Below are 20,757 nucleotides of genomic sequence, written 5' to 3'. Positions count from 1 at the left end.
GGAAACCTCAGACTTTGATCTTAGACCATCAACTAATAGGATGAGCCCCCTCCCATATTATTGAGAGTAATGCCCTTTACTTTAAAACAGACTAAAACAAAATACCTTCACAGGAACACCCACTCTAGCACTTGATTAAGTAACTGGGTACTATAGCCTAGCCAAGGGGACACCTAAAACTAACTTTCATAGTAGTTTTAGCTACACTTTGTAAAAAATGTAACACCAAAAAAAAAAAAAAAAAAAGTAACACCAGACTGAGATGCCATGGTGTGACTTGGCAGATAAAATCTAGTTATGACTGCTGGTTAATAGCTGGTGGAGTCACCATAATTATTTGCGTCATTAAGACCAGTTGGTCTGATGACCCAGTGTCTGCCTTGTAACTTCCTGAAACTTTTTTCTTTAGCATGTTTTATATTTATTACAAAATTAGACATCTTTATCAGTGTCCCAAACTCAGCAGGTCATGTGTCCAAGGCTGGATTACACCTAGACTGATCAGTATGCAGTGGGTGGCTCTAAAGCAGGAAGTTACAATCTTTTCTAGCTTTGACATCACAGTGAAGGCTTGGGAAAAGGGAGAAAGTAGAAGACCCAGAGGGCCAGTTAATGGGGTAGCCACAGAGGTTCACATGCAGATGTGCTGCTTCTCAGTCTAGAATGGATGAGGGAAATGTCATGTAAACCCTCTGCCAGGATGCTCTTCCAGGGGTCAAGTTTCTGTAGTCCCAGGACTTGCTCAGCTGTCTCATTCTGCTACTTAAATGAATTAAATCATCGAGCAATGTTTAGCATAGTAGCTTAGCATTAAGGACACACAGAAACTTTGGGCTGATTTTTTATTTGAAAAAGGTTTATTTATTTGTGTGGCTGTGAGGGTGTAGAGGGAGAGGGAGAAACTCTAGCAGACTCTTCACAGTGTGGAGCCAGATGCAGGGCTCAACGTCATGACCCTGAGAGTGTGACCTAACATTCCCTCAAGCTACTCCTTGGTATTAGTAAGTACAGAATAGTTTTCCTACACAAACACATGCCCACATACATATGGAATAATTTTCTTTTTTAAGATTTTATTTCTTCATTCATGAGAGAGAGAGAGAGAGAGAGAGAGAGAGAGAGAGAGAAGGCAGGGACACAGGCAGAGAGGGAAGCAGCTCCCTGTAGGAAGCCCAATGTGGGAGTCGATCCCGGAACTCCAGGATCATGCCCTGAGCCAAAGGCAGACGCTCAACCACTGAGCCACCCAGGTGTCCCTACAGGGAATTATTCTTAGTTGGGACAAGAACTTAAAGACTATCCTTTTTATTTGTAAATAAAAATTTCAGACTACCTACTTTAAAAATAACTTCATAAATTTTAAGTACAGTCTTTTCATGACAGACTGCTAGTTTATCCATTTAATAAAATAGTTGTGGGGCACCTGGGTGGCTCAGTCAGTTAAGCATCCAACTCTTGATTTCAGCTCTGTCCCCCTCCCTCTGCCCCTCCTGATCTTGCTCTCTGAAATAAGTAAATAAATTTTTAAAATAAAAATGTGTAAGAGCACCCACAGGTAGGAAAGACTAGTACTTTATGTGCTTTAGGTTGGAGACCCTAAAGTGTTAACAGATTATTTTAATAATTGGTTTGAATCGTGGGCTTCAGGGTTAGGGCTCAGATTCTGGAGCCACCTCACATCTGAGCTTATTCCTGCCTCTGCTGCTTATGAGCCTTGGGCTAGCTGCTTACCATAATAACACCTACCTCACAGTGTAAGGACATGCATGGGAAAGGTGTGGAAAAGTTTGGTGTATGTGGATGCTACAAAGTTATTGTTATTACTTTAAAATACACTGGGCTTTCTTGGAGTTAGAATTTGAAGGAGTAGCCCTACTACTTCTAAGATTAAGGAAACATCTGTTTACTTATGTTTTTATTAAAACAATTTAATTTCACTTTCATCTGCTTTTTGTTTTTTCTTTCCTTTAATGAGTCTTCCGTACTTCTTTTCCTTTATCTCAAAACAAAACACCTTAGCCCTCCTGCCCATATTGTTCTTTCCTTGAAGTCTCTGGCATCAACTGTTCTTTGACCCCTCTCCAGCTTTGCAGGTTCACTTTTCCAGACTTTGATTGACACATTTCTCATTTGCCCTCTTGCTGATTGATGCATACCCTGGGAAGGGAAGCTTTATACTGTGCAGGGTCTCAGTGGGCCCTAGCCCAGAGAGGACCCTGTGTTAGTATAGATGAAAATATTTGTATTTGTCAATTATACAAATAAAAACACAGTTCCAGGGAATCCTGGGTGGCTCAGTGGTTGAGCGTCTGCCTTTGGCTCAGGTCGTGATCCCGGGGTCCTGGGATCAAGTCCTGCATCAAGCTCCCCACAGGGAGGGAGCCTGCTTCTCCCTTTGCCTATGTATGCATCTCTCTTGAGTAAATAAAATCTTTGGGCAGCCCTGGTGGTGCAGCTGTTTAGCGCCACCTTCAGCCCGGGGTGTGATCCTGGAGACCCGGGATCAAGTCCCACATCAGGCTCCCTGCATGGCGCCTGCTTCTCCCTCTGCCTGTGTCTCTGCCTCTCTCTCCCCCTATGTCTATCATGAATAAATAAATAAAATCTTAAAAAAATAAAATAAAATCTTTATTAAAAAAACACAGTTCCATTTGTGTGTAATTTTCTCTTTGATCTTTTAAGAAATGAGATAAAGGTCATTATTAGTAAATTACCATATAAAATATCAAAATGAACAAATCTCATTTTGGGGTAACCAGGTCTACATGTTGCAAGTTCCTCATAGTTTATTGAAGAATACTGAGAGTTTGTCACAGTGTGTGAACTTTTCATGGAAAACTGAAATTATCAGAAATTGTAAAATGACTTTGTACTCTATTCTTCAGTGGAGCCACTGCTCCCCCACATTCATTTGCAAAGTTAATTATACTATTTGAAAGAAAAACATTTTTAATTCTAAAAATAGTAACCCAACTATTTTAAACATTAGTGAAATGTTTGCCAACTGCTTATGTTAAGGAAAACATTGCTTAAAGCTTTTATGATGGTTAAGGAAAAAACTTTTATGATGGTATATAAAGTGTAAAGTTCACGTATATTGGTTTCAGGTGAGTTGTATTTGTCATTCTTTGTATGTTTTAAAATGTTCAGTGAATAATGGCATTTAATTGAACAATAAACTCTTAACTGCTACTGTGTCAAATTAGAGCTTAAAAGTCATGTCAGAAATACTGGCCAAGGCACTTGGGTGGCTCACTTGGTTAAGCATCTGACTTTTGATATTAGTTCAGGCCGAGATCCCAGAGTCCTGGGATCAGGGTCAATCTCCCTGCTTGGTGAGGGTCGGGTCTACTTTTCCCTCTCCCTCTGCTGCTCCTCCTGCTTGTGATTTCTCTCTTTCTCTCTCTGTCAAATAAATAAAATCTTTTTAAAAAGAAGTACTGGCCAATTATGTTGCCTTCAACACCCATGTCCTCTGGGAAGTTAACTAACTGCAGTGACTGTGTGAACCATGGGTGCATTTTGCTGTCCACACCACGACTCCTACACACCATGTTGTCTCTAGTACTCGTTGGACTATGATAGCATAGTCTCAGTTGATCCTCATTATGTTTGGATTTATATTTGCATATCCACCTATTCACTGAGTTTATTTGTAACCTCAGATCATTACAGTGCTTTTGTGTCATTCATGCACCTAGGTGAGGTGGGGAGCGTAGCTGAGGTCCAACTTCTGTCTACTTGTTTGAAGTCCCAGACTGTACATGTATCCTTTTGCAGTCCATTTAGTGCCACATTTTGTGCATCTTTGTGTCTTTTGTTGGTGATTTGGCTATTTAAAATGTCCTCACATGTAGTATTAACTAGTATCTCTAAGTGCAAGAGGTCTGTGATATGCCTTATGGAGAAAATATACTATCAGATAAGCCTGAGTGCCTAAACAGGCATGAGTCATGGTGCTGTTGGCCAAGAGTTCAATATTCATAAGTCAACAATATATATTAAATAAAGTGTCTTTAAACAGAAATACACACAAATCATGGTTGTGTATTGATTGGTTAATGAAAACGGGTGACCAGAGCCTTGCAGGAAATTAACACTGTGTTTCCCTAAGGAGCAGTGGTTCCACATTCTCTAACTCAGTGTTTGTGGCAGCCTTATAGATCATAACTACTGTGGGTAATGAGAATCACAGTATTTCTGATAAGGACAAGAGCTTTGAGGTCTGCCTGGTGCTAATTTTTAAATGTTTTGTTCTCATTTGCAAATTGAGTCCTGTCTTCTGGACTGAAAAGTACTTGCCCCATCAATCAGAGTACAGGTGTCCTCAATGTGCTGCTCTAATAATGAAGCCTAATAGGATGTAGGGCCAGATGGAGCAGTGAAGAAATCACTCTAGGATAGGAGAAGTCTTTGATATTTTAGAAATTCACGTTTTCCAAAGAGGCAAGTACAGCTGACCCTTGAACAAACCTAGGGTTGAGCTACATGGGTCCACTTGTATGCAGACTTTTTGTTTTGTTTTGTCTTTGATAAATGCAGTACAGACTGTAAATGTATTTTCTCTTATGATTTTCTTAACACTTCTTTTCTCTAGCTTACTTTAAGAATACAGTGTATAGGGATCCCTGGGTGGCGCAGCGGTTTAGCGCCTGTCTTTGGCCCAGGGCGTGATCCTGGGGACCCGGGATCGAGTCCCACATCGGGCTCCCGGTGCATGGAGCCTGCTTCTCCCTCTGCCTATGTCTCTGCCTCTCTCTCTCTCATTCTGTGTGACTATCATAAATAAATAAAAATTAAAAAAAAAAAAGAATACAGTGTATAAATACATAAAACTTTTAAAATATTGTGAACTGGCTGTTGTTGATAAAGCTTCCCGTTAGCAGTAGGCTCTTAGTAGTTAAGTTTTTGGGGGAGTCGAAGTTACGTGTATCTCTGACTGCATGAGGTCGAGGGTGTTTGTGCCCAACCCTTGTGTTCTTCCGGGGTCAGCTGTGTGGGATTGTATTTTAGTGTTTTAGTAAAAAAGTAGGCTGTCCCAGAAGATACTTTCAGTATCTATTGCTGTCAGGAAGAATTTGATTTAAATAATATTTTAATGGATTAATTACCATTTATATCTATAATCTGGAAGACAGAATATTTTTTTCTGTAAAAACTATATTAAATATAATTTTAATGGTTGGCTTTCTAATCTTCTGTTTAAAAATGACATACAGAGACACCTGGGTGGCTCAGTGCTTGAGTGTCTGCCTTTGGCTCAGGGCATGATCCCAGACCCTGGGATCAAGTCTTACATCGGGCTTCTTGCAGGGGGCATACTTCTCCCTCTGCCCATGTCTCTGTAGAGAAGATGGACAAATAACAAATGTTGAAATGACAGGAGAGAGAGAGGTACCACGTGGGAGGGGTTTGTCTCACACCCCACAAAAACCAGTGTGGGGAGCTAAGAGATAGATACAGGAGGAGGTGCTTCTCCCCCTGGAGTCATGAAGAATGTCTGGTGGTTTACCTGCCAAGGCCCCCCTGTGGGATGTGTGTGGAGATACAGTGCAGGCCCACTGGCACAGAGGAGAGTGATATGCTCAGAGAACTGCCTCTAGAGTCAGAGCACAGGACATGTTGTCAGGTGCCAGATCTGGGAGGGTCCTTTTTGTAGGCACTGCTGAAGCCATTGCAGATAAACAGTAGGAACTATAATGAACATCCATGTACTTCTCACCCACTTTCATTATTTATCAACGTTTTCCTACTCTAGTCTCATCTCAGTTCTCCCCCACCCATTTTTTATAAAAGCAAAGTTGAGACATTCATTATTTCACCCATAAATACCTGCTGAAAAATTTAGACTGCAGAGTGGAGACCACTGCAGGGTTTTAAAGATTTTTTTTTAATTTTTTTTAAATTTTTATTTATTTATAATAGTCACACAGAGAGAGAGAGAGAGAGAGAGAGGCAGAGACATAGGCAGAGGGAGAAACAGGCTCCATGCACCAGAAGCCGACGTGGGATTTGATCCTGGATCTCCAGGATCGCGCCCTGGGCCAAAGGCAGGTGCCAAACCGCTGCGCCACCCAGGGATCCCTAAAGATTTTTTTAAATTATTATTTTAGAGTCAGCGCCCAAGGAGGGGAGGAGCAGAGAGGGAGGAAGAGGGAGAGAATCAGAAACAACCCTGCACTGAACATAAAGCCTGATGCAGGACTCAGTCTCATGGTCCCAAGGTCATGACCCAAGCAGAAACCAAGAATTCGACCTTAACCAGCTGAGCCACCCAGGCGCCCTGAGACTACTCCAGGGCTTGAAAAGAAGGGATGAGAGCAGAGGTTTGCAGCTCATCATGGGGAGCACATATTGTAGGGAGGACCAGGGTCAGGGGCCAGGTGGACAAGAGAGGTCTTCAGTGCAGCAGTTGATTTGGGCTACACATATTTTTTTTAACTGTATTAAGTTTCTGGCCTCTTCCTGTGTGCTTGGTGTGTTCATCTCATGGGTCCCTGTAGGTGGACACAACTCATACCCCCTCTCTGGTTTCTCCTGAAAAACAAGCTCATCCCTCTTTTTCCCTTTTCTAACAGCATGACTAGAAATTCATTAGAATGTTTTTAAATGACAGTTTGTATTTAATGCTTCAAATTACTCTGTTTTGGGGACAGTAAAATGGAGCATTTAGAAAGTAAGAATTACAAGTGATTGGGCAATCAAGTTGTCAATTTGACCTTTGCTTCTCCTTTCCTCTCCAGGGCCTGCTATCTTTTCTGAGTGCCCCCCTCATAGGCGCTCTGTCTGATGTTTGGGGGAGGAAACCCTTCCTCCTAGGCACTGTGTTCTTCACCTGCTTCCCAATTCCACTGATGAGGATCAGCCCGTGGTGAGTTGCTTGGGCCTCCAACATGACTGACTGTTTTGGGTCACATCTGAATAATACATCTGCAAAGTATTTCTTAACCATTTTAAAGCAGTTGATACCTGTATTTTTATTGATCTTTATGTAATACTGAAAGCCTTTTTGGGCTCTAAGGTTTTTAAGATGTCTCTGAGCGCAGCTGTTGTTGCTACCAAGTCACTTAAAGTATTGGAACCCCTGGGAGGGGACTGACAGTCCCTGTACTCACCCTTGTGGCTCAGTGACCTGCAACTGTGTTGTCATTTCACTGCTCTAGGGCACTGAATGAACATAGCTTATGTCAATAGATAGCAGTCACTTTTGAGTATACTGTAATTAGACCATAGCCTGTTTTTTTAAGGTTTTATTTATTTAAGATTTTATTTATTCATGAGAGACAGAGAGAGAGGCAGAGACATAGGCAGAGGGAGAAGCAGGCTCTCTGCAGGGAGCCCAATGTGGGACTCAATCCCAGGACTCCGGGATCACACCCTGGGCCAAAGGCAGGCGCTAAACCGCTGAGCCACCCAGGCGTCCCAGACCATAGCCTGTTTTAAATCATACACTATGAATTTGAATTTGATCTCATTTTTTTTTCATGATAAATAGGGAGAGAATATTTAGCATATAACCAAGTACCAAATATGGTTGGAATTTGCACCTGAGCTGTACCAGAGTTGTTTTCCTTGGTTCCAGAGGATGGTATTTGGCTAGAATTTCTGTTGCTGAGATGCTTGTCATAAGGTGTGAGGAGCACACCTTAGAATAGAAAATTTTTTGTGTTTCTTTTTATTTTTTGAAAAATTTTATTTATTTATTCATGGGAGAGACACAGAGAGAGGCAGAGACACACAGGTAGAGGGAGTGAAGCAGGCTCCATGCAGGGAGCCTGATGTGGGACCTGATCCCTGGACCCCAGGATCACAACCTTGAGCGGAAGGCAGATGCTCAACCACTGAACCACCCAGGTGCCCCTGTGTTTGTTTCTCTTTCTGTCTCTTTCTTCTCTTTCTTTTCTTTTTTCTTTTCTTTTCTTTTCTCTTTCTTTTCTTTTCTTTCTAATGCATTAATATTTCCTTTTTTTGGCTCCATGTGAAAACGTCTTCTTTTGATTATCTGATAATTTTATGTCAGTGTTTGTTATATTGTAAATATGTTGGTTACCCATAGTGTGGATCATTTTATTTTCTACTGGATGATGAATTTTTATCAAATACTTTTGATACTGAGTCTTTCTGTTCAAGAAGTCATGCTTTTCCAATAAATGAGGGCATTTTTAAAATGTCCTCAGTACCTTAAAATAATTTTTCTTTAGATCTTGAAATGATTTCGCCTCTTTCCTTCATTTTTATGTTATTGCTTTTGCTTATTGATTAATGAATAATGTTAAATAAAAGTGATAATGATGGACTTAATATCTCATGTCTATAAAGAAAATGTTGTAATGGTTCATCATTTGAGTGTTAAGGGAACTTTGCACTGAAAAATACTTGTTACTATGAAGAGTTATATTAATAGATTTTTCTAATATTGAAATATCCTATGTCCTAGGATAAACCCTACTTTTTGTTCTGTGAAATTTTGTTTAGTAATAACTAGTTTTTTTTTTTAAGCATCTGTGTATATTATTGAAATTTTAGTCTTAAATACATTGTCTTTGTTGTGATTTCTGCTTTTGGGTAGCTCTTTTATTTATGCTTTAAGATTTTATTATTAGAGAGCACACAGAAGTGGGGGAAGGGGCAGAGAAAGGAGAACCAGACTTCCTGCTGAGCCAGGAGCCCCACAGGGGGCTGGATTCCAGGACTCTGGGATCATGACCTGAGCTGAAGGCAGCACTCAGCCAGCTGAGCCACTCAGTCTAACCCTTATTCTTTTCATTTTTTCAGCTGCATGTACTGACATCCTTTAAGCACTTAAGAAATTGGTGTGTTTCCACTTCTTCCCCATCTTGATTACCATTTTATTAGTTGTCCTTTATATCTTTAAATATACATATACATGTATTTTTTATTTTTATTTAATATTTTATTTATTTATTCATGAGAGACACAGAGAGAGGGAGAGGCAGAGACACAGGCAGAGGGAGAAACAGGCCCCATGCAGGAAGCCCGATGTGGGACTCGATCCCGGGTCTCCAGGATCACGCCCTGGGCTGAAGGCGTCGCTAAACCACTGAGCCACTGGGGCTGCCCTGTATTTGTTTATAAATTTATTTCTTGGTTTATAATCTTTATATGATATCTTTGGCTCTGGTTATAAAAGTGTATGCACACTTCCTCTCTCCCGGGTAATTAAAATAATCTTTTTGTAGGTGGTATTTTGCAATGATCTCTGTGTCTGGAGTCTTCTCGGTCACATTCTCTGTGATATTTGCTTACGTAGCTGATGTCACTCAAGAACATGAGCGAAGTACTGCGTATGGATGGGTAAGATTATAGTTTATGGTTTTTTAACCAGAGAAGTAATTAATTAGCATTCTATTTAAAATGTACTGGAAAAAAAGAATAAAATGTACTGGAAAGTAAGATTTAAAATAAATTGTAAATACTGACTTACATAAAAAAATCTAAAGCAGCTGAAATAAAAAAGGAGATTTATGAAGTTTAAAATAGCAAGATGGAAATTACTAGTAATATATCCTCTAGTTTTAGGGTTGGAAATTTGGCAGGAAGTTGTGAGTTGTCAGTTGCAGAATTGTTTCAAAAGTTGATTTGTTTCTTGTTAGCTTCCCTCTTTAGGAACCGTAAACAGTAAACAGGTGCTAAGTACAGAAGACCCTGTGCACCTCTTTCATTTGGACAGGTGCTGGACCTCAGCCATGTCAATCCACTGTTCCTGTATTGCTGGTTGTGTGTCACTTATTTGGATATGGTACTGTAGGCAAAGGACATTTATTCAGCAAATTGTTGGATGCATAATAATAGTTACAGGAGATCTTGTTTTGGATAATTGAGTATTAGAGAATCATTTCTAATTTTCTGAGGTGTGATTGTGGCTTTGCAGTTCTATAGGTGAAGAAAGACTTGTACAGGATAGCAGGCTGAAGCCCTTGAGGTCAGATAATCATGACTAGAGTGGTTCAGGGGGGAAAGATGTCAAGTGAGCAATCTGTGGGCATGTGTCCAGTGGGTGAACATGCTGACATGTGGGCATTGTTGGAGGGGAAAATTTTTCCCTTCTTCCCTTCTAGGTTCTTTGGCTAGCTTAATAATAATTAAATTGACATAGACAGTCTAACAGGAGGAAAACATTTAATTTTGTACAAAGCTCCACAAAGACCTCAGAGACTCAACGGCATTTGGGTAGTGGAAGCTTATGTGCCATCCTGAGCTAAGGAAAAGGGGTAGGGGTCTGGGGCTTCAGCGGGGAGGAAGACTGTTCACAGAAGATGAGAGTGTGAACGTTTGGTAAATCATTGTTTGCCATGCCATGCAAATAAGCCTTTCTGATATCAAAAGTTTTCTCTGGCAACAGTGCTCTTTTCCTGGCTTAGACCCCCAATCTAAATTCATTTACACTTTGAAAGAGGCCAGAAAGCTTTCCCTGAGTCCGCTGGGTCTTAATTACCTTCAACTCCAATCTACATGCAAGGGGTGTGGTTGGGGTGGTGTATTCTCCCTGACATTGTGCACTGTGCGCTTCTCTCAACCTCCCTATGTTTGAAAATGTTTACAGTGAGAAAAGTGAAAAAAAAAAAATCTGGCTGGGTTGTTGAACAGGCTGGAGGAGGACTGAAGGCCAGAAACCCAGGTTACTTCTCTCCTTTCATGACCTTTTCTCTTTCTTTTAAATCCTACTTCCTGGAACATAGTAAGGAGTCATATTGCACAAAGATCAGTTGCTCCTTTTCTACAAAACACACCAGCAGCCGTCACTTTGTTGACTTTAGACATCAGTTTAAAAACTTCTCTTCCTCCCACCGTGCATGTCTCTCTTACCACATCCTAAAACTGTCTTCCATCTGTCATCTCCAGGACACTTGGAAGAGGACAGAGGGACAGGCTGACAGGAAGCCTTCAAAGAAGGCAGGGGTGTTCAAGGGGGCTCATAAGTCAGCAGAATTTAGAAAGTGCCAGAAACCTCAGTTATCCATCTGTACATGATGGGAAATACCCATTGAGGTACGAGCTACTGATTTCCCTCCAATTTTATTTAAATATTTGTTCTTTGCTTTCAGCCAAAACAAACAAACTAACCCACTCACAAATCTGTTGTGCTGAGCAGTAGCGCTTTAAGGATAGATTCTCAGTGATGATGGCTTAGTTGCCCTCTCTAGCTCACTTCATCTGTAAGATGGCAGTTACGGTTACAGCTGTTCACAGGGCTGTCTAGAGGAGTCAGTGAGAAGAGTGCTGCCGTCAACTAGCAGGTGAGGTGCCTGGACTTGGTCATGGGACTCAGCATGTTGGCCAGGGATCAACCTTGATGTATACCCTGACTTGTCAGATGTTAAGACAGAATGTAGAAAAAGAAAGAAATGCTTGCAGGCTGTGTAGCTTACAGATAAAGGAGGATTTACTGCCAGCTAATTACAGGATTGTCAGTCAAGTCTAGCTGAGGTTTTAGGGAGAATTTTCAGATCTGTTAAAGAATGTGTAAAATATGTACACCTTCCTTCCTTAATGAAACTCTTCCACTACACCAAGGAGGCAGTTCTTTCAGGGCTGTAGCAAGGAATAGTCCTATTTAAGTGAGTCACCGGTCACTTAGAGATTATTGTGGTAAAATCACCCTTCAGATTTATTTACCAGAGCTATACTGAGTGTGAGGTGAATAGGAATTTAGACAAATATGCAAACCAAACAATAGTGCTGCTCTGAGTTTCAAGAAAGATGCAACATTTTGTGTAAGAAGGTCATAAGGTCATAGATCCCAGAAGCTCAGTCATCCAGCAAGTATTTATTAAGCTTCAGCTATTAGAGAGGAACATAACTGATCAGATAGAGCAGTTAGGGGACTGTGGCTGCTCTGTACCCCTTCCGATACTTGAAACTTGTTATTTCCATATTCCACGTGATTAAATTGGCTCCCAGGATAATCTCATTACTAAGACTTTATTTATTCATGAGAGACACACAGAGAAAGGCAGAGACACAGGCAGAGGAAGAAGGCGGCTTCCTGTGGGGAGCCAGATGTGGGACTCCATCCCAGAAACCTGGGATCATGACCTGAGCCAAAGGCAGACACTCAACCACTGAACTACCCAATACCCCTAAAGTTTGTATGTTTTATTTATGGGGAAGGCTTTCTCAATTTTTACTTCTAGTAAGATTATTTTTTACTCTTGTAGCTTTTCAGGAAATCTCCAGTTAGTTCAGTTGGTGAACAAGACCTTAAAACGAAAAGACTTTTCTCTTTTATATTTAAATTGTATGGGCAGCACATACCTTTTGTTTTGTTTGAAGCCAGGGAAGGATAGTTCTAGGTACAAGCCTGTGGGACCCTGCAACGTAGGTGTGCACCTGCAGCAGGTGGACTCGGTGTGAGTACTTTCTGCATGTGGATATGGTACAAGGTGGGGGCTTTCTCCACAGGTCTCAGCCACCTTTGCAGCCAGTCTGGTCAGCAGCCCAGCCATTGGAGCATACCTGTCAGCCAGTTACGGAGACAGCCTCGTTGTGCTGGTGGCCACAGTGGTGGCTCTTCTGGACATCTGCTTCATCCTACTGGCTGTTCCAGAATCTCTGTCAGAGAAAATGAGACCGCTTTCCTGGGGAGCTAAGATTTCTTGGAAACAAGCAGACCCTTTTGCGGTAAATATCCTTTTCTTTCTCCAGTAGATATAGAAAAACAATTTAATTGCAAGTAAGAGACTGAAGTTATCTATGCAACAAGGAATTCCTTAAAATTTTTTTTTTCATTAGAGAGCAGGGGAGGGACAAAAAAGAATTTTATCTAGGCTCCATGCCCAGCGTGAAGCTCAACACAGAGCTCTCAATCTCCTGACTGGAGCCAAAATCAAGAGTCAGACACTTAACCAACTAAGCCACCCAGGCAGCTTTAGAATTTATAGTTTATATATATATATTTATATATTTATATTTATAGTTTTTAAGTCAAGTGTGTGATAGCCTAAGGAAAGAATGAAAAAAAACCTCTGCTTAATCCCTGATGAGGGTTTAGGAAGAAAATTGTTTTTTTCTTACTGCATGGGTTGTTTTCACTTTTTTTTGTAAACAGAGTGAAGGTGGCCAATTGAAGCAGTGGGTTTCATTCACTTAAATTCAGAAAAGATGAATAAATTTGGTTCAACCAAAGTAATTATTTTCTAGGTTGTTTATATCCACTTTGATCGGAGGCTTTGAATTTGTATTTTGCAGATTGAATGTATTCTTTGTTTTCTATACCTTTTTGAAATTTTTGGCATTTTAAATTTCTTGGAAGGATCCCACAACTAGAGAAACGGAGAAGAATCTTATCCCTCCCCTTCTCTCACCTTGTCTGACCTGAAATTGTTCTTGAAGAAAATAGGTGCAGAAAAAAATAACCAGAGATTTGATTGCTGCTTTAATCACCCAAGTTTACTTTTTATGAAAAATGTGTAAAAGAAAAAGAACTGATCAGAATCTTATCTAAAAAGGCCCCTCAGGTCATGACCTAGGGACCCTGCTAATGGTTTGTGCCATTATGCCAGACATTGAGAAGGAAACCAGCTATGGACCTGGGCGCCAGTCAGGCCTCCCACTTTCTTGTCACGTAGTGATCAAGATACACCCAGAAACTCCTCTGTGAAGTGGGACTACTGCCGTATACTCTTTCAGGGCTATTGTGGGGATTCTGTGAATATATGTAAATTAACTCATGTCTGGTGTTCAGTAAATCTCCACATTAGCTGCTTTTGCTGTTAATCACACAAAGGTTACAATTATGGTGACCCTAGAATTGCAGTGAAGCACTCTCCAGTCCTTAGATAATAACACACCTTTTGGTCAGCAATTCTATGTAAAAAGGAATGGAAAAAGAACTTTTGGACAAAGTTGTGACATTCAGAAGTTGTTACTGGTTAGTTCTTGTCACTGACCCCATGGCTGGTGCATACTTATTTGTCTACCAGTTTTACAGGCAAACTGAATATTAATATTTTAAAGAATATAGTAAATTTATTTATAATAAATACCCTGAACTGTTAAAGGATTTAAAAGGGTTATATTATGAATGAAGGAGAAAGAAAAGGTACTGGAGCAGTGGTTTTTCAGGTCTGTTCATAGGATGTGAACCAGTATGGTTAACAAAGATGAGCAAATATTTGTGTTTTTTTTTTTAATTTTGTTTTTCAGCTGTAATACTTCAAAACATGTAACGCTGAAATTAGAAGACTTGTAACCATAGAGTTAATGTTCACCTGCTTTTGTAATACATTCAACTTTTATAATTCATCCTAATAGAACAAAACAAGGAAGCCAGTATTGTGGAATATCAGTGGCTTTATTGTCTCTGCTTTTTATGTGTTTTTCTTTCTGCTTATTGCCAGTCACTGAAGAAAGTTGGAAAAGATTCTACCGTCTTACTAATTTGTATCACCGTGTTTCTTTCATACCTTCCTGAAGCTGGACAATATTCAAGTTTTTTTCTCTATCTCAGACAGGTGGGTAATGTGTGCCTAGTAAGTTTAGAACATGAAGAAAATCAAAGGTTAGGATCTATCTAAAGGTATTTTGGGGAAAACAGTATAGAGAAAAAAATGTGTGAGCTTGCTTCTAGTTATTATAAGTGTAGGCACTCACCTATAATTAGCCGCTGGGGGCCCTTTAATATAGTATTTTAAAGTATTATAAAATGTTTACCCTGGGAGAAATTTCCTTGGGAATTAGCAAAAATAGAACTTAATCTTTTAAATCTTCATTAGATTTCAGGGGGAAGTCAAATTTTTTTAATTTGCCTTGACCTGGGACATCTTCAGTAGGCTATAACTCAATGCTGCTGTAGACTTTAAGGGGACTCACAAGCAATAATCAAAATAATCTCTCCTTGACCTTTTTCTTTTTATAAGTTTATACTTTACCCTGTCCCCACAAAAGGCAGTTGACTTAAAGCAAGTTAAAAACTAGCTCCTTGGGAAGCCCAGGTGGCTCAGCAGTTTAGTGCCGCCTTCAGCGCAGGGCCTGATCCTAGAGACCTGGGATCGAGTCCCATGTCAGGCTCCCTGCATGAAGCCTGCTTCTCCCTCTGTGTCTCTCATGAATAAATAAATAAAATCTTTTTTAAAAAAAACTAGCTCCCTTTCCATATTTTGTTTCAGTTCTCTGGGACTGAGGAGACAGGAGTTGCCTTCCATAACAATCCTGCACTGGTCTTTTACAGATTTCCCTAGAAGTCCTTCTAGGGGATTCCTCCATGTGACAGAGTAGGCCTCCTCCTAAGATAAATTCCTCTATTTTTGGAGATATTTTTAATTGAAACTTGTTAAATTCACCATTCTCTCATTTTTCTGGAAAGTGTGAGACTAATATGGTGGCTTAGAAATAAAACTGTTGGGATCCCTGGGTGCCGCAGCGGTTTGGCGCCTGCCTTTGGCCCAGGGTGCGATGCTGGAGACTTGGGATCGAATCCCACATCGGGCTCCCGGTGCATGGAGCCTGCTTCTCCCTCTGCCTGTGTCTCTGCCTCTCTCTCTCTGTGACTATCAAAAAATAAATAAAATAAAATAAAATTAAAAAAAAATAAATAAAACTGTTTTCCAACCAGTTCTATTTTGGTTTTGCTCATTTTGGGTGGGCACATGCTGGAGATTTAGTGGGAAGACTGATGAGATAGCATGTTTAATGTAGATAATTATATGTGCATTTATAATTAAATTAATTGTGCATTCAATGTAGGAAAAATGGGAAAGCTTTAGGTAGTGAAAACCGCATTCCTTCAGAATAAACAACTATGGATATTTTCTTTTTCTACCTTTTTTCCTTACATATTGCTTATGTGACTACCACCAGCACTTAATAAATCATAATCATTTTCTGTTATTTTGTGGTTGTGCTTGCTTTTAAGAGCAGTTCACACACATTTGAGTTAAAATTGCATTTGGTGGGCAGCCCTGGTGGCGCAGCGGTTTAGCGCCGCCTGCAGCCTGGAGTGTGATCCTGGAGACCTAGGATTGAGTTCCACATCGGGCTTCCTGCATGGAGCCTGCTTCTCCCTCTGCCTGTGTCTCTGCCTCTCTCTTTGCTCTCTCTGAATGAATAAATAAATAAATCTTTAAAAAAAATGCATTTGGTTTTTGTAAATCATATCTGATAAGGAACTTTTATAATGAATAAAAAGACAACCCAACTGAAAAAATTCTAAAAAAGAATGAACAGATACTTGTCCAAGGAAGGTAACAAATGGCTAATAAACACAGGAAAAGATGCTTAATGTTAGCCATCAAGGAAATGCAAATCAAAACAAGATACCACTCCACACCTACTAAGATGACTGTAATCAGACAAAGGTATGGAGAAATGAACTCTCACACGACTGGTGGAAGTGTAAAATGGGGCAGAAGAGAATCTGGCAGTTTTCAAGGTGTTTAGCATAGGGTTTCCAGCAAATCTACTCCTACGTATCTAGCCACAAGAAATGAATAGATACGTCTTCAAAGAAATTTTTTTTTTTTTTAAAGATTCATTTATTTACTCAGAGAGAGAGGCAGAGACACAAGCAGGCTCCATGCAGGAAGCCTGATGTGGGACTCCATCCGGGCTCTCCAGGATCACACCCCAGGCTGCAGGTGGCACTAAACCACTGCGCCACCAGGGCTGCGAAACTTTTTTTTTTAAGATTTTATTTTTTTATTCATGAGAGACACAGAGAGAGACAGACATACGCAGAAGGAGAAGCAGGCTCCATACAGGGAGCCCGACGTGGGACTCCATCCCGGGTCTCCAGGATCAGGCCCTGGGCTGAAGGTGGCGCTAAACCGCTGAGCCACTGGAGCTGCCCATACGCAAATATTTGTAATAGCCAAAAAGTAGAAACATGACTCAAATGTCAATCAGCTGATGAAATGGATTGACAAATGTGGCAAATCTGTATGATGGGGTATTCTTGTTTGGCAATAAAAAAGCAGGGAAGTACTGGTACATGCTGCAGCATGTATGAACTGTGAAAATATGCTAAATGAAAGAAACTGGGGGCAGCCCAGGTGGTCAGTAGTTTGGAGCCTGCTTCTCCCTCTGCCTGTGTCTCTGCCTCTCTCTCATGAATAAATAAATAAAATCTTTTAAAAAAATAATTGTTTAAATGAAAGAAACTGGGATCATATATCGTTTGATTCCATTTATATGAAATGCTCAGAATAAACAAATCCAGAGACAAGAAGTGTATCACTGGCTGGGAGAATAGGATTCCCAACAGGATACCATGTTTCTTTGAGGAGTAATGACATCTTCTACAATTGAATATTCTAAAACAACTGAACTGTATACATCTAGTGGATGAATTGAAGGATATTTAAGCTCTGTCTTGATAAAGCTGCTTTAAATATGTATATGTTTAGATTTATATTTACAAATACAGGCTCAGAAATAATCCCTCAATAAGGGCACTTCCACTTTTCAGGTTCTAACTTTTTTAGTTGCATTGGTGGTAATAGGCCATTGTCAGCAGCACTGACTTGGGAACATCAGATTCTATTTCTTGTTAGCTAGTTGTGTGACATGAAGCAAGACAATCATTTAATAAATGAATAGAATGTATACAATAATTTGTAAATCTTTTTTCTGATTTTTATAGGATTTTATTTAACTTTTTAAAAACTTGATATTTAAAACCTAAAAAAGCTTTAGGCTTTTCAGAGTTTCTGTTAAGGTTAAGAGGCTTCAAAATCATTCTCAGCTCACTTTGTTGCTTCTAGAATCACCATGGAAGCTTTTTAAAACATGCCGGGGCCTGGGCGCAGTCTGATTTAATTGGTCTAAGCGGGTTACAGCATTTCATTACTCACCCCCTCCCCTTCTCTGTTGCCCACATGATTTTAATGTACAGCCAAGATTGAGAGCCTGACTTGGCTACTGAACAGATTCTTACTGGTGGCACCAAAAGTCAGATCATTTTCATGTTCTCTCTAGTGTTTGATGTTATATTTGTCTCTTGGAGGGTTGGATTTTTATAGTATCAATTATATTACAAAAGTTTTTTTTTTCCATTTCCACAGGTCATAGGTTTTGGATCTGTTAAGATTGCAGCATTCATAGCTATGGTAGGCATTCTGTCTATTGTAGCTCAGGTGAGTGTCATTTTACCCATTTTTTCTTTAACATTTTTATTTGGAAAAAACTAGATGTGCAGGAAACTGCAAAGAAATAAATGCTCATGGGGAACCCTGGGTGGTGCAGCGGTTTAGCGCCTGCCTTTGGCCTGGGGCGCGATCCTGGAGACCCGGGATCGAATCCCACGTCGGGCTCCCGGTGCATGGAGCCTGCTTCTCCCTCTGCCTGTGTCTCTGCCTCTCTCTCTCTCTCTCTCTCTCTCTCTCTCTGTGACTATCATGAAAGAAAGAAAGAAAGAAAGAAAGAAAGAAAGAAAGAAAGAAAGAAAGAAAGAAAGAAAGAAAGAAAGAAAGAAAAGGAAAGAAAGAAATGCTCATGGGGATCCCCAGCACCCCTGTCAGTATTTGCCCCCCTCTTCTCCTCCTGCCATCTCATATCTGGTACAAAACAAACCTAGTAAACAGGCATGGATACAGTCTACAGAACCATGTTTTGGGGGAGGGGAGGAGGGGCAGAGGCAGAGAAAGAATCTTGAGCAGACTCCACACACTTGAGTGCAGAGTATAACAACACAGGGCTCCATCTCAGGACCCTGGGATCATGACCTGAGCTGAAATCAAGAGTTGGATGCTCAACCAACTAAGCCACCCAGGCACCCCAAAACCACCATTTTTTAATAGAATGTTGAGGTTGTAATTTAGGAGGAATTTAATACAACTTTCTAGTACTTTTTAGCATGCCTGTTTACTGGGTCAATTCAAATAACAATTTGCTTTTATAACCACCAACAATCGAACTCCAGATACTGCAGAATAACTTAAAATATAGAAACATTCTCCTGATTAATGAGGAAAAATTAGTAGCAGCGAAAAACAGAAATGAAAATCAGTAACTAGGGATCCCTGGGTGGCGCAGCGGTTTGGCGCCTGCCTTTGGCCCAGGGCGCGATCCTGGAGACCCGGGATCGAATCCCACGTCGGGCTCCCGGTGCATGGAGCCTGCTTCTCCCTCTGCCTGTGTCTCTGCCTCTCTCTCTCTCTCTCTCTCTCTCTCTCTCTGTGTGACTATCATAAATAAATTAAAAAAAAAAATTAAAAAAAATAAAAAAAAAAAAAAGAAAAAAAAAAAAAAGAAAATCAGTAACTGTTTCAAACCCTGTTATCCCCAGGACTGAAGAACTGTGGTAAATGAGTGCATCTATGAAATGAGTAAAGAACATTAATCAACTTTTCCCCGCCTATAATAAGACCACAAAAGGCAGGGCATATGACCTTTAAATCAACTGGCTGATAGGCATGGGTGTGTTCACAGTATCACATGGAACTTCCTAGGGGCCATTTCCTTGAATTGGCTTCATGCTGCTTTATAGCAGAATGCTCTTCAGGGACAAACTAGAAGGCTATGAAACTCTTTGGCCCCAACTTCGGAACTGACAAGGCTCAAAGGACTATATGAAGACAAAAGCCTTTTATTTTTTTTTTACCAAACCATATCAGTGAATGCAAATTATATTGAACTTTTCAAGTTGCTCAAGATTTTGGTTTGTTTTATAGCAACTGTGATTAGTTGATTAGCCCAGATTCCTCTCTCATCCTGTGTCTTTAAGACTATCTGAGCTAGCCATTTTTAGCAGAGTGTGTATTTGTTAAAGTCAAATTTATATTAGTCCAACTTGCTGATACTGTTAACCTCCAGCAGAATTCCACATATTCTCTAAATGTTTGTGCTTCACTGGTGGTTAGGTGATCAGCATTTCTCCAAAGAGTCTGAGTCATGTCCTCCTCAATCATAATTGGTGAACAGCTTCCTTTTAGAAAGTGCTAGCAAAGCATGAGATAAACAGGCTTTGGGGAGGGGGTTATAGGCCCTGAGCCCCAGGTTAGCCTTGGACCTGATTGAGAGCGCCATCAGTACCACGTGGCCTCCCTGCTCTTTGGCCAGGCCATGTGCTGGTAGAGGTTCTGGTCATCATAAACACGCTCCCCTTATCACGCTTGTATCACATCTGTGCACTTGCATGATTTCTCAAGATTCTCTTTTGTTTTTACAGACAGTCTTTCTTACCATCTTGATGAGATCATTAGGGAATAAGAATACTGTCCTCCTTGGCTTGGGCTTCCAAATATTTCAGTTAGCCTGGTATGGTTTTGGATCTCAGGCCTGGTAAGCCTCTTCTTTGGATTCTCATATACGAACAGACAGAAGAAGCATCTTTTAGAGGAACTCAAGTTGGTTGAGTGTTATTAATAAACAAGGGTTATTTTGTTAGCTTGGTACATTCAACATTTCAAAAAGGGTGTTTGGACTTAATTCGGGGAAGAATGAAAGTAGGTAATCTAAGAGTATTTGTTAAGACTGCCTCTGCCTCAGTAAATGGGGTTCACTGCCATAATTAGTGGAGTGACTCTGATAGTGATGAAGCTCTGTAACATAAAGCATCTGACTTAGATCACTAAGATCTAAGTCTCCAAAACCATGTGTGCCCTAAGGCAGTTATTACTGGAAGCATATGAGATTCCCACAAACAGGAAGGATGTTCAACATAACCCCTGCAGAGTAAGAAGAAATACGTGTGCCTGCTTACCAAGTAACAGTTTCTATCTCTGTTTTACATACTACAGTTGATCCTCACTTTACACATATAAGCTGATGACATAACTTAGAGGAGCTAGGAAATCTGGT

General features: G+C 40.4%; 2 protein-coding genes across 5 annotated transcripts in view; one reads left to right on the top strand and one right to left on the bottom strand.

The window, feature by feature from the left end:
- LOC129499895 (uncharacterized) overlaps positions 1–20,757 on the bottom strand; it is an 80,530-nt gene that overhangs the window by 34,698 nt on the left and 25,075 nt on the right. The window lies entirely within an intron of this gene.
- Positions 1–20,757, top strand: part of MFSD14B (major facilitator superfamily domain containing 14B) — a 76,076-nt gene that overhangs the window by 50,032 nt on the left and 5,287 nt on the right. For all 4 annotated transcript variants that reach the window (XM_055309929.1, XM_055309928.1, XM_055309930.1 and 1 more), the window contains 6 exons: positions 6,744–6,871; positions 9,201–9,315; positions 12,424–12,642; positions 14,361–14,474; positions 18,021–18,092; positions 20,126–20,238. In XM_055309929.1, the coding sequence (XP_055165904.1) occupies positions 6,744–6,871; positions 9,201–9,315; positions 12,424–12,642; positions 14,361–14,474; positions 18,021–18,092; positions 20,126–20,238 (761 nt within the window). The remainder of the gene's footprint in view (positions 1–6,743; positions 6,872–9,200; positions 9,316–12,423; positions 12,643–14,360; positions 14,475–18,020; positions 18,093–20,125; positions 20,239–20,757) is intronic.

Source organism: Nyctereutes procyonoides, unplaced genomic scaffold (genome assembly GCF_905146905.1).
Source record: "Nyctereutes procyonoides isolate TBG_1078 unplaced genomic scaffold, NYPRO_anot_genome, whole genome shotgun sequence".
Taxonomy (NCBI): domain Eukaryota; kingdom Metazoa; phylum Chordata; class Mammalia; order Carnivora; family Canidae; genus Nyctereutes; species Nyctereutes procyonoides.
The sequence above is the reverse complement of the archived record's forward strand: the minus strand, read 5'-3'. Positions and strand labels throughout refer to the sequence as shown.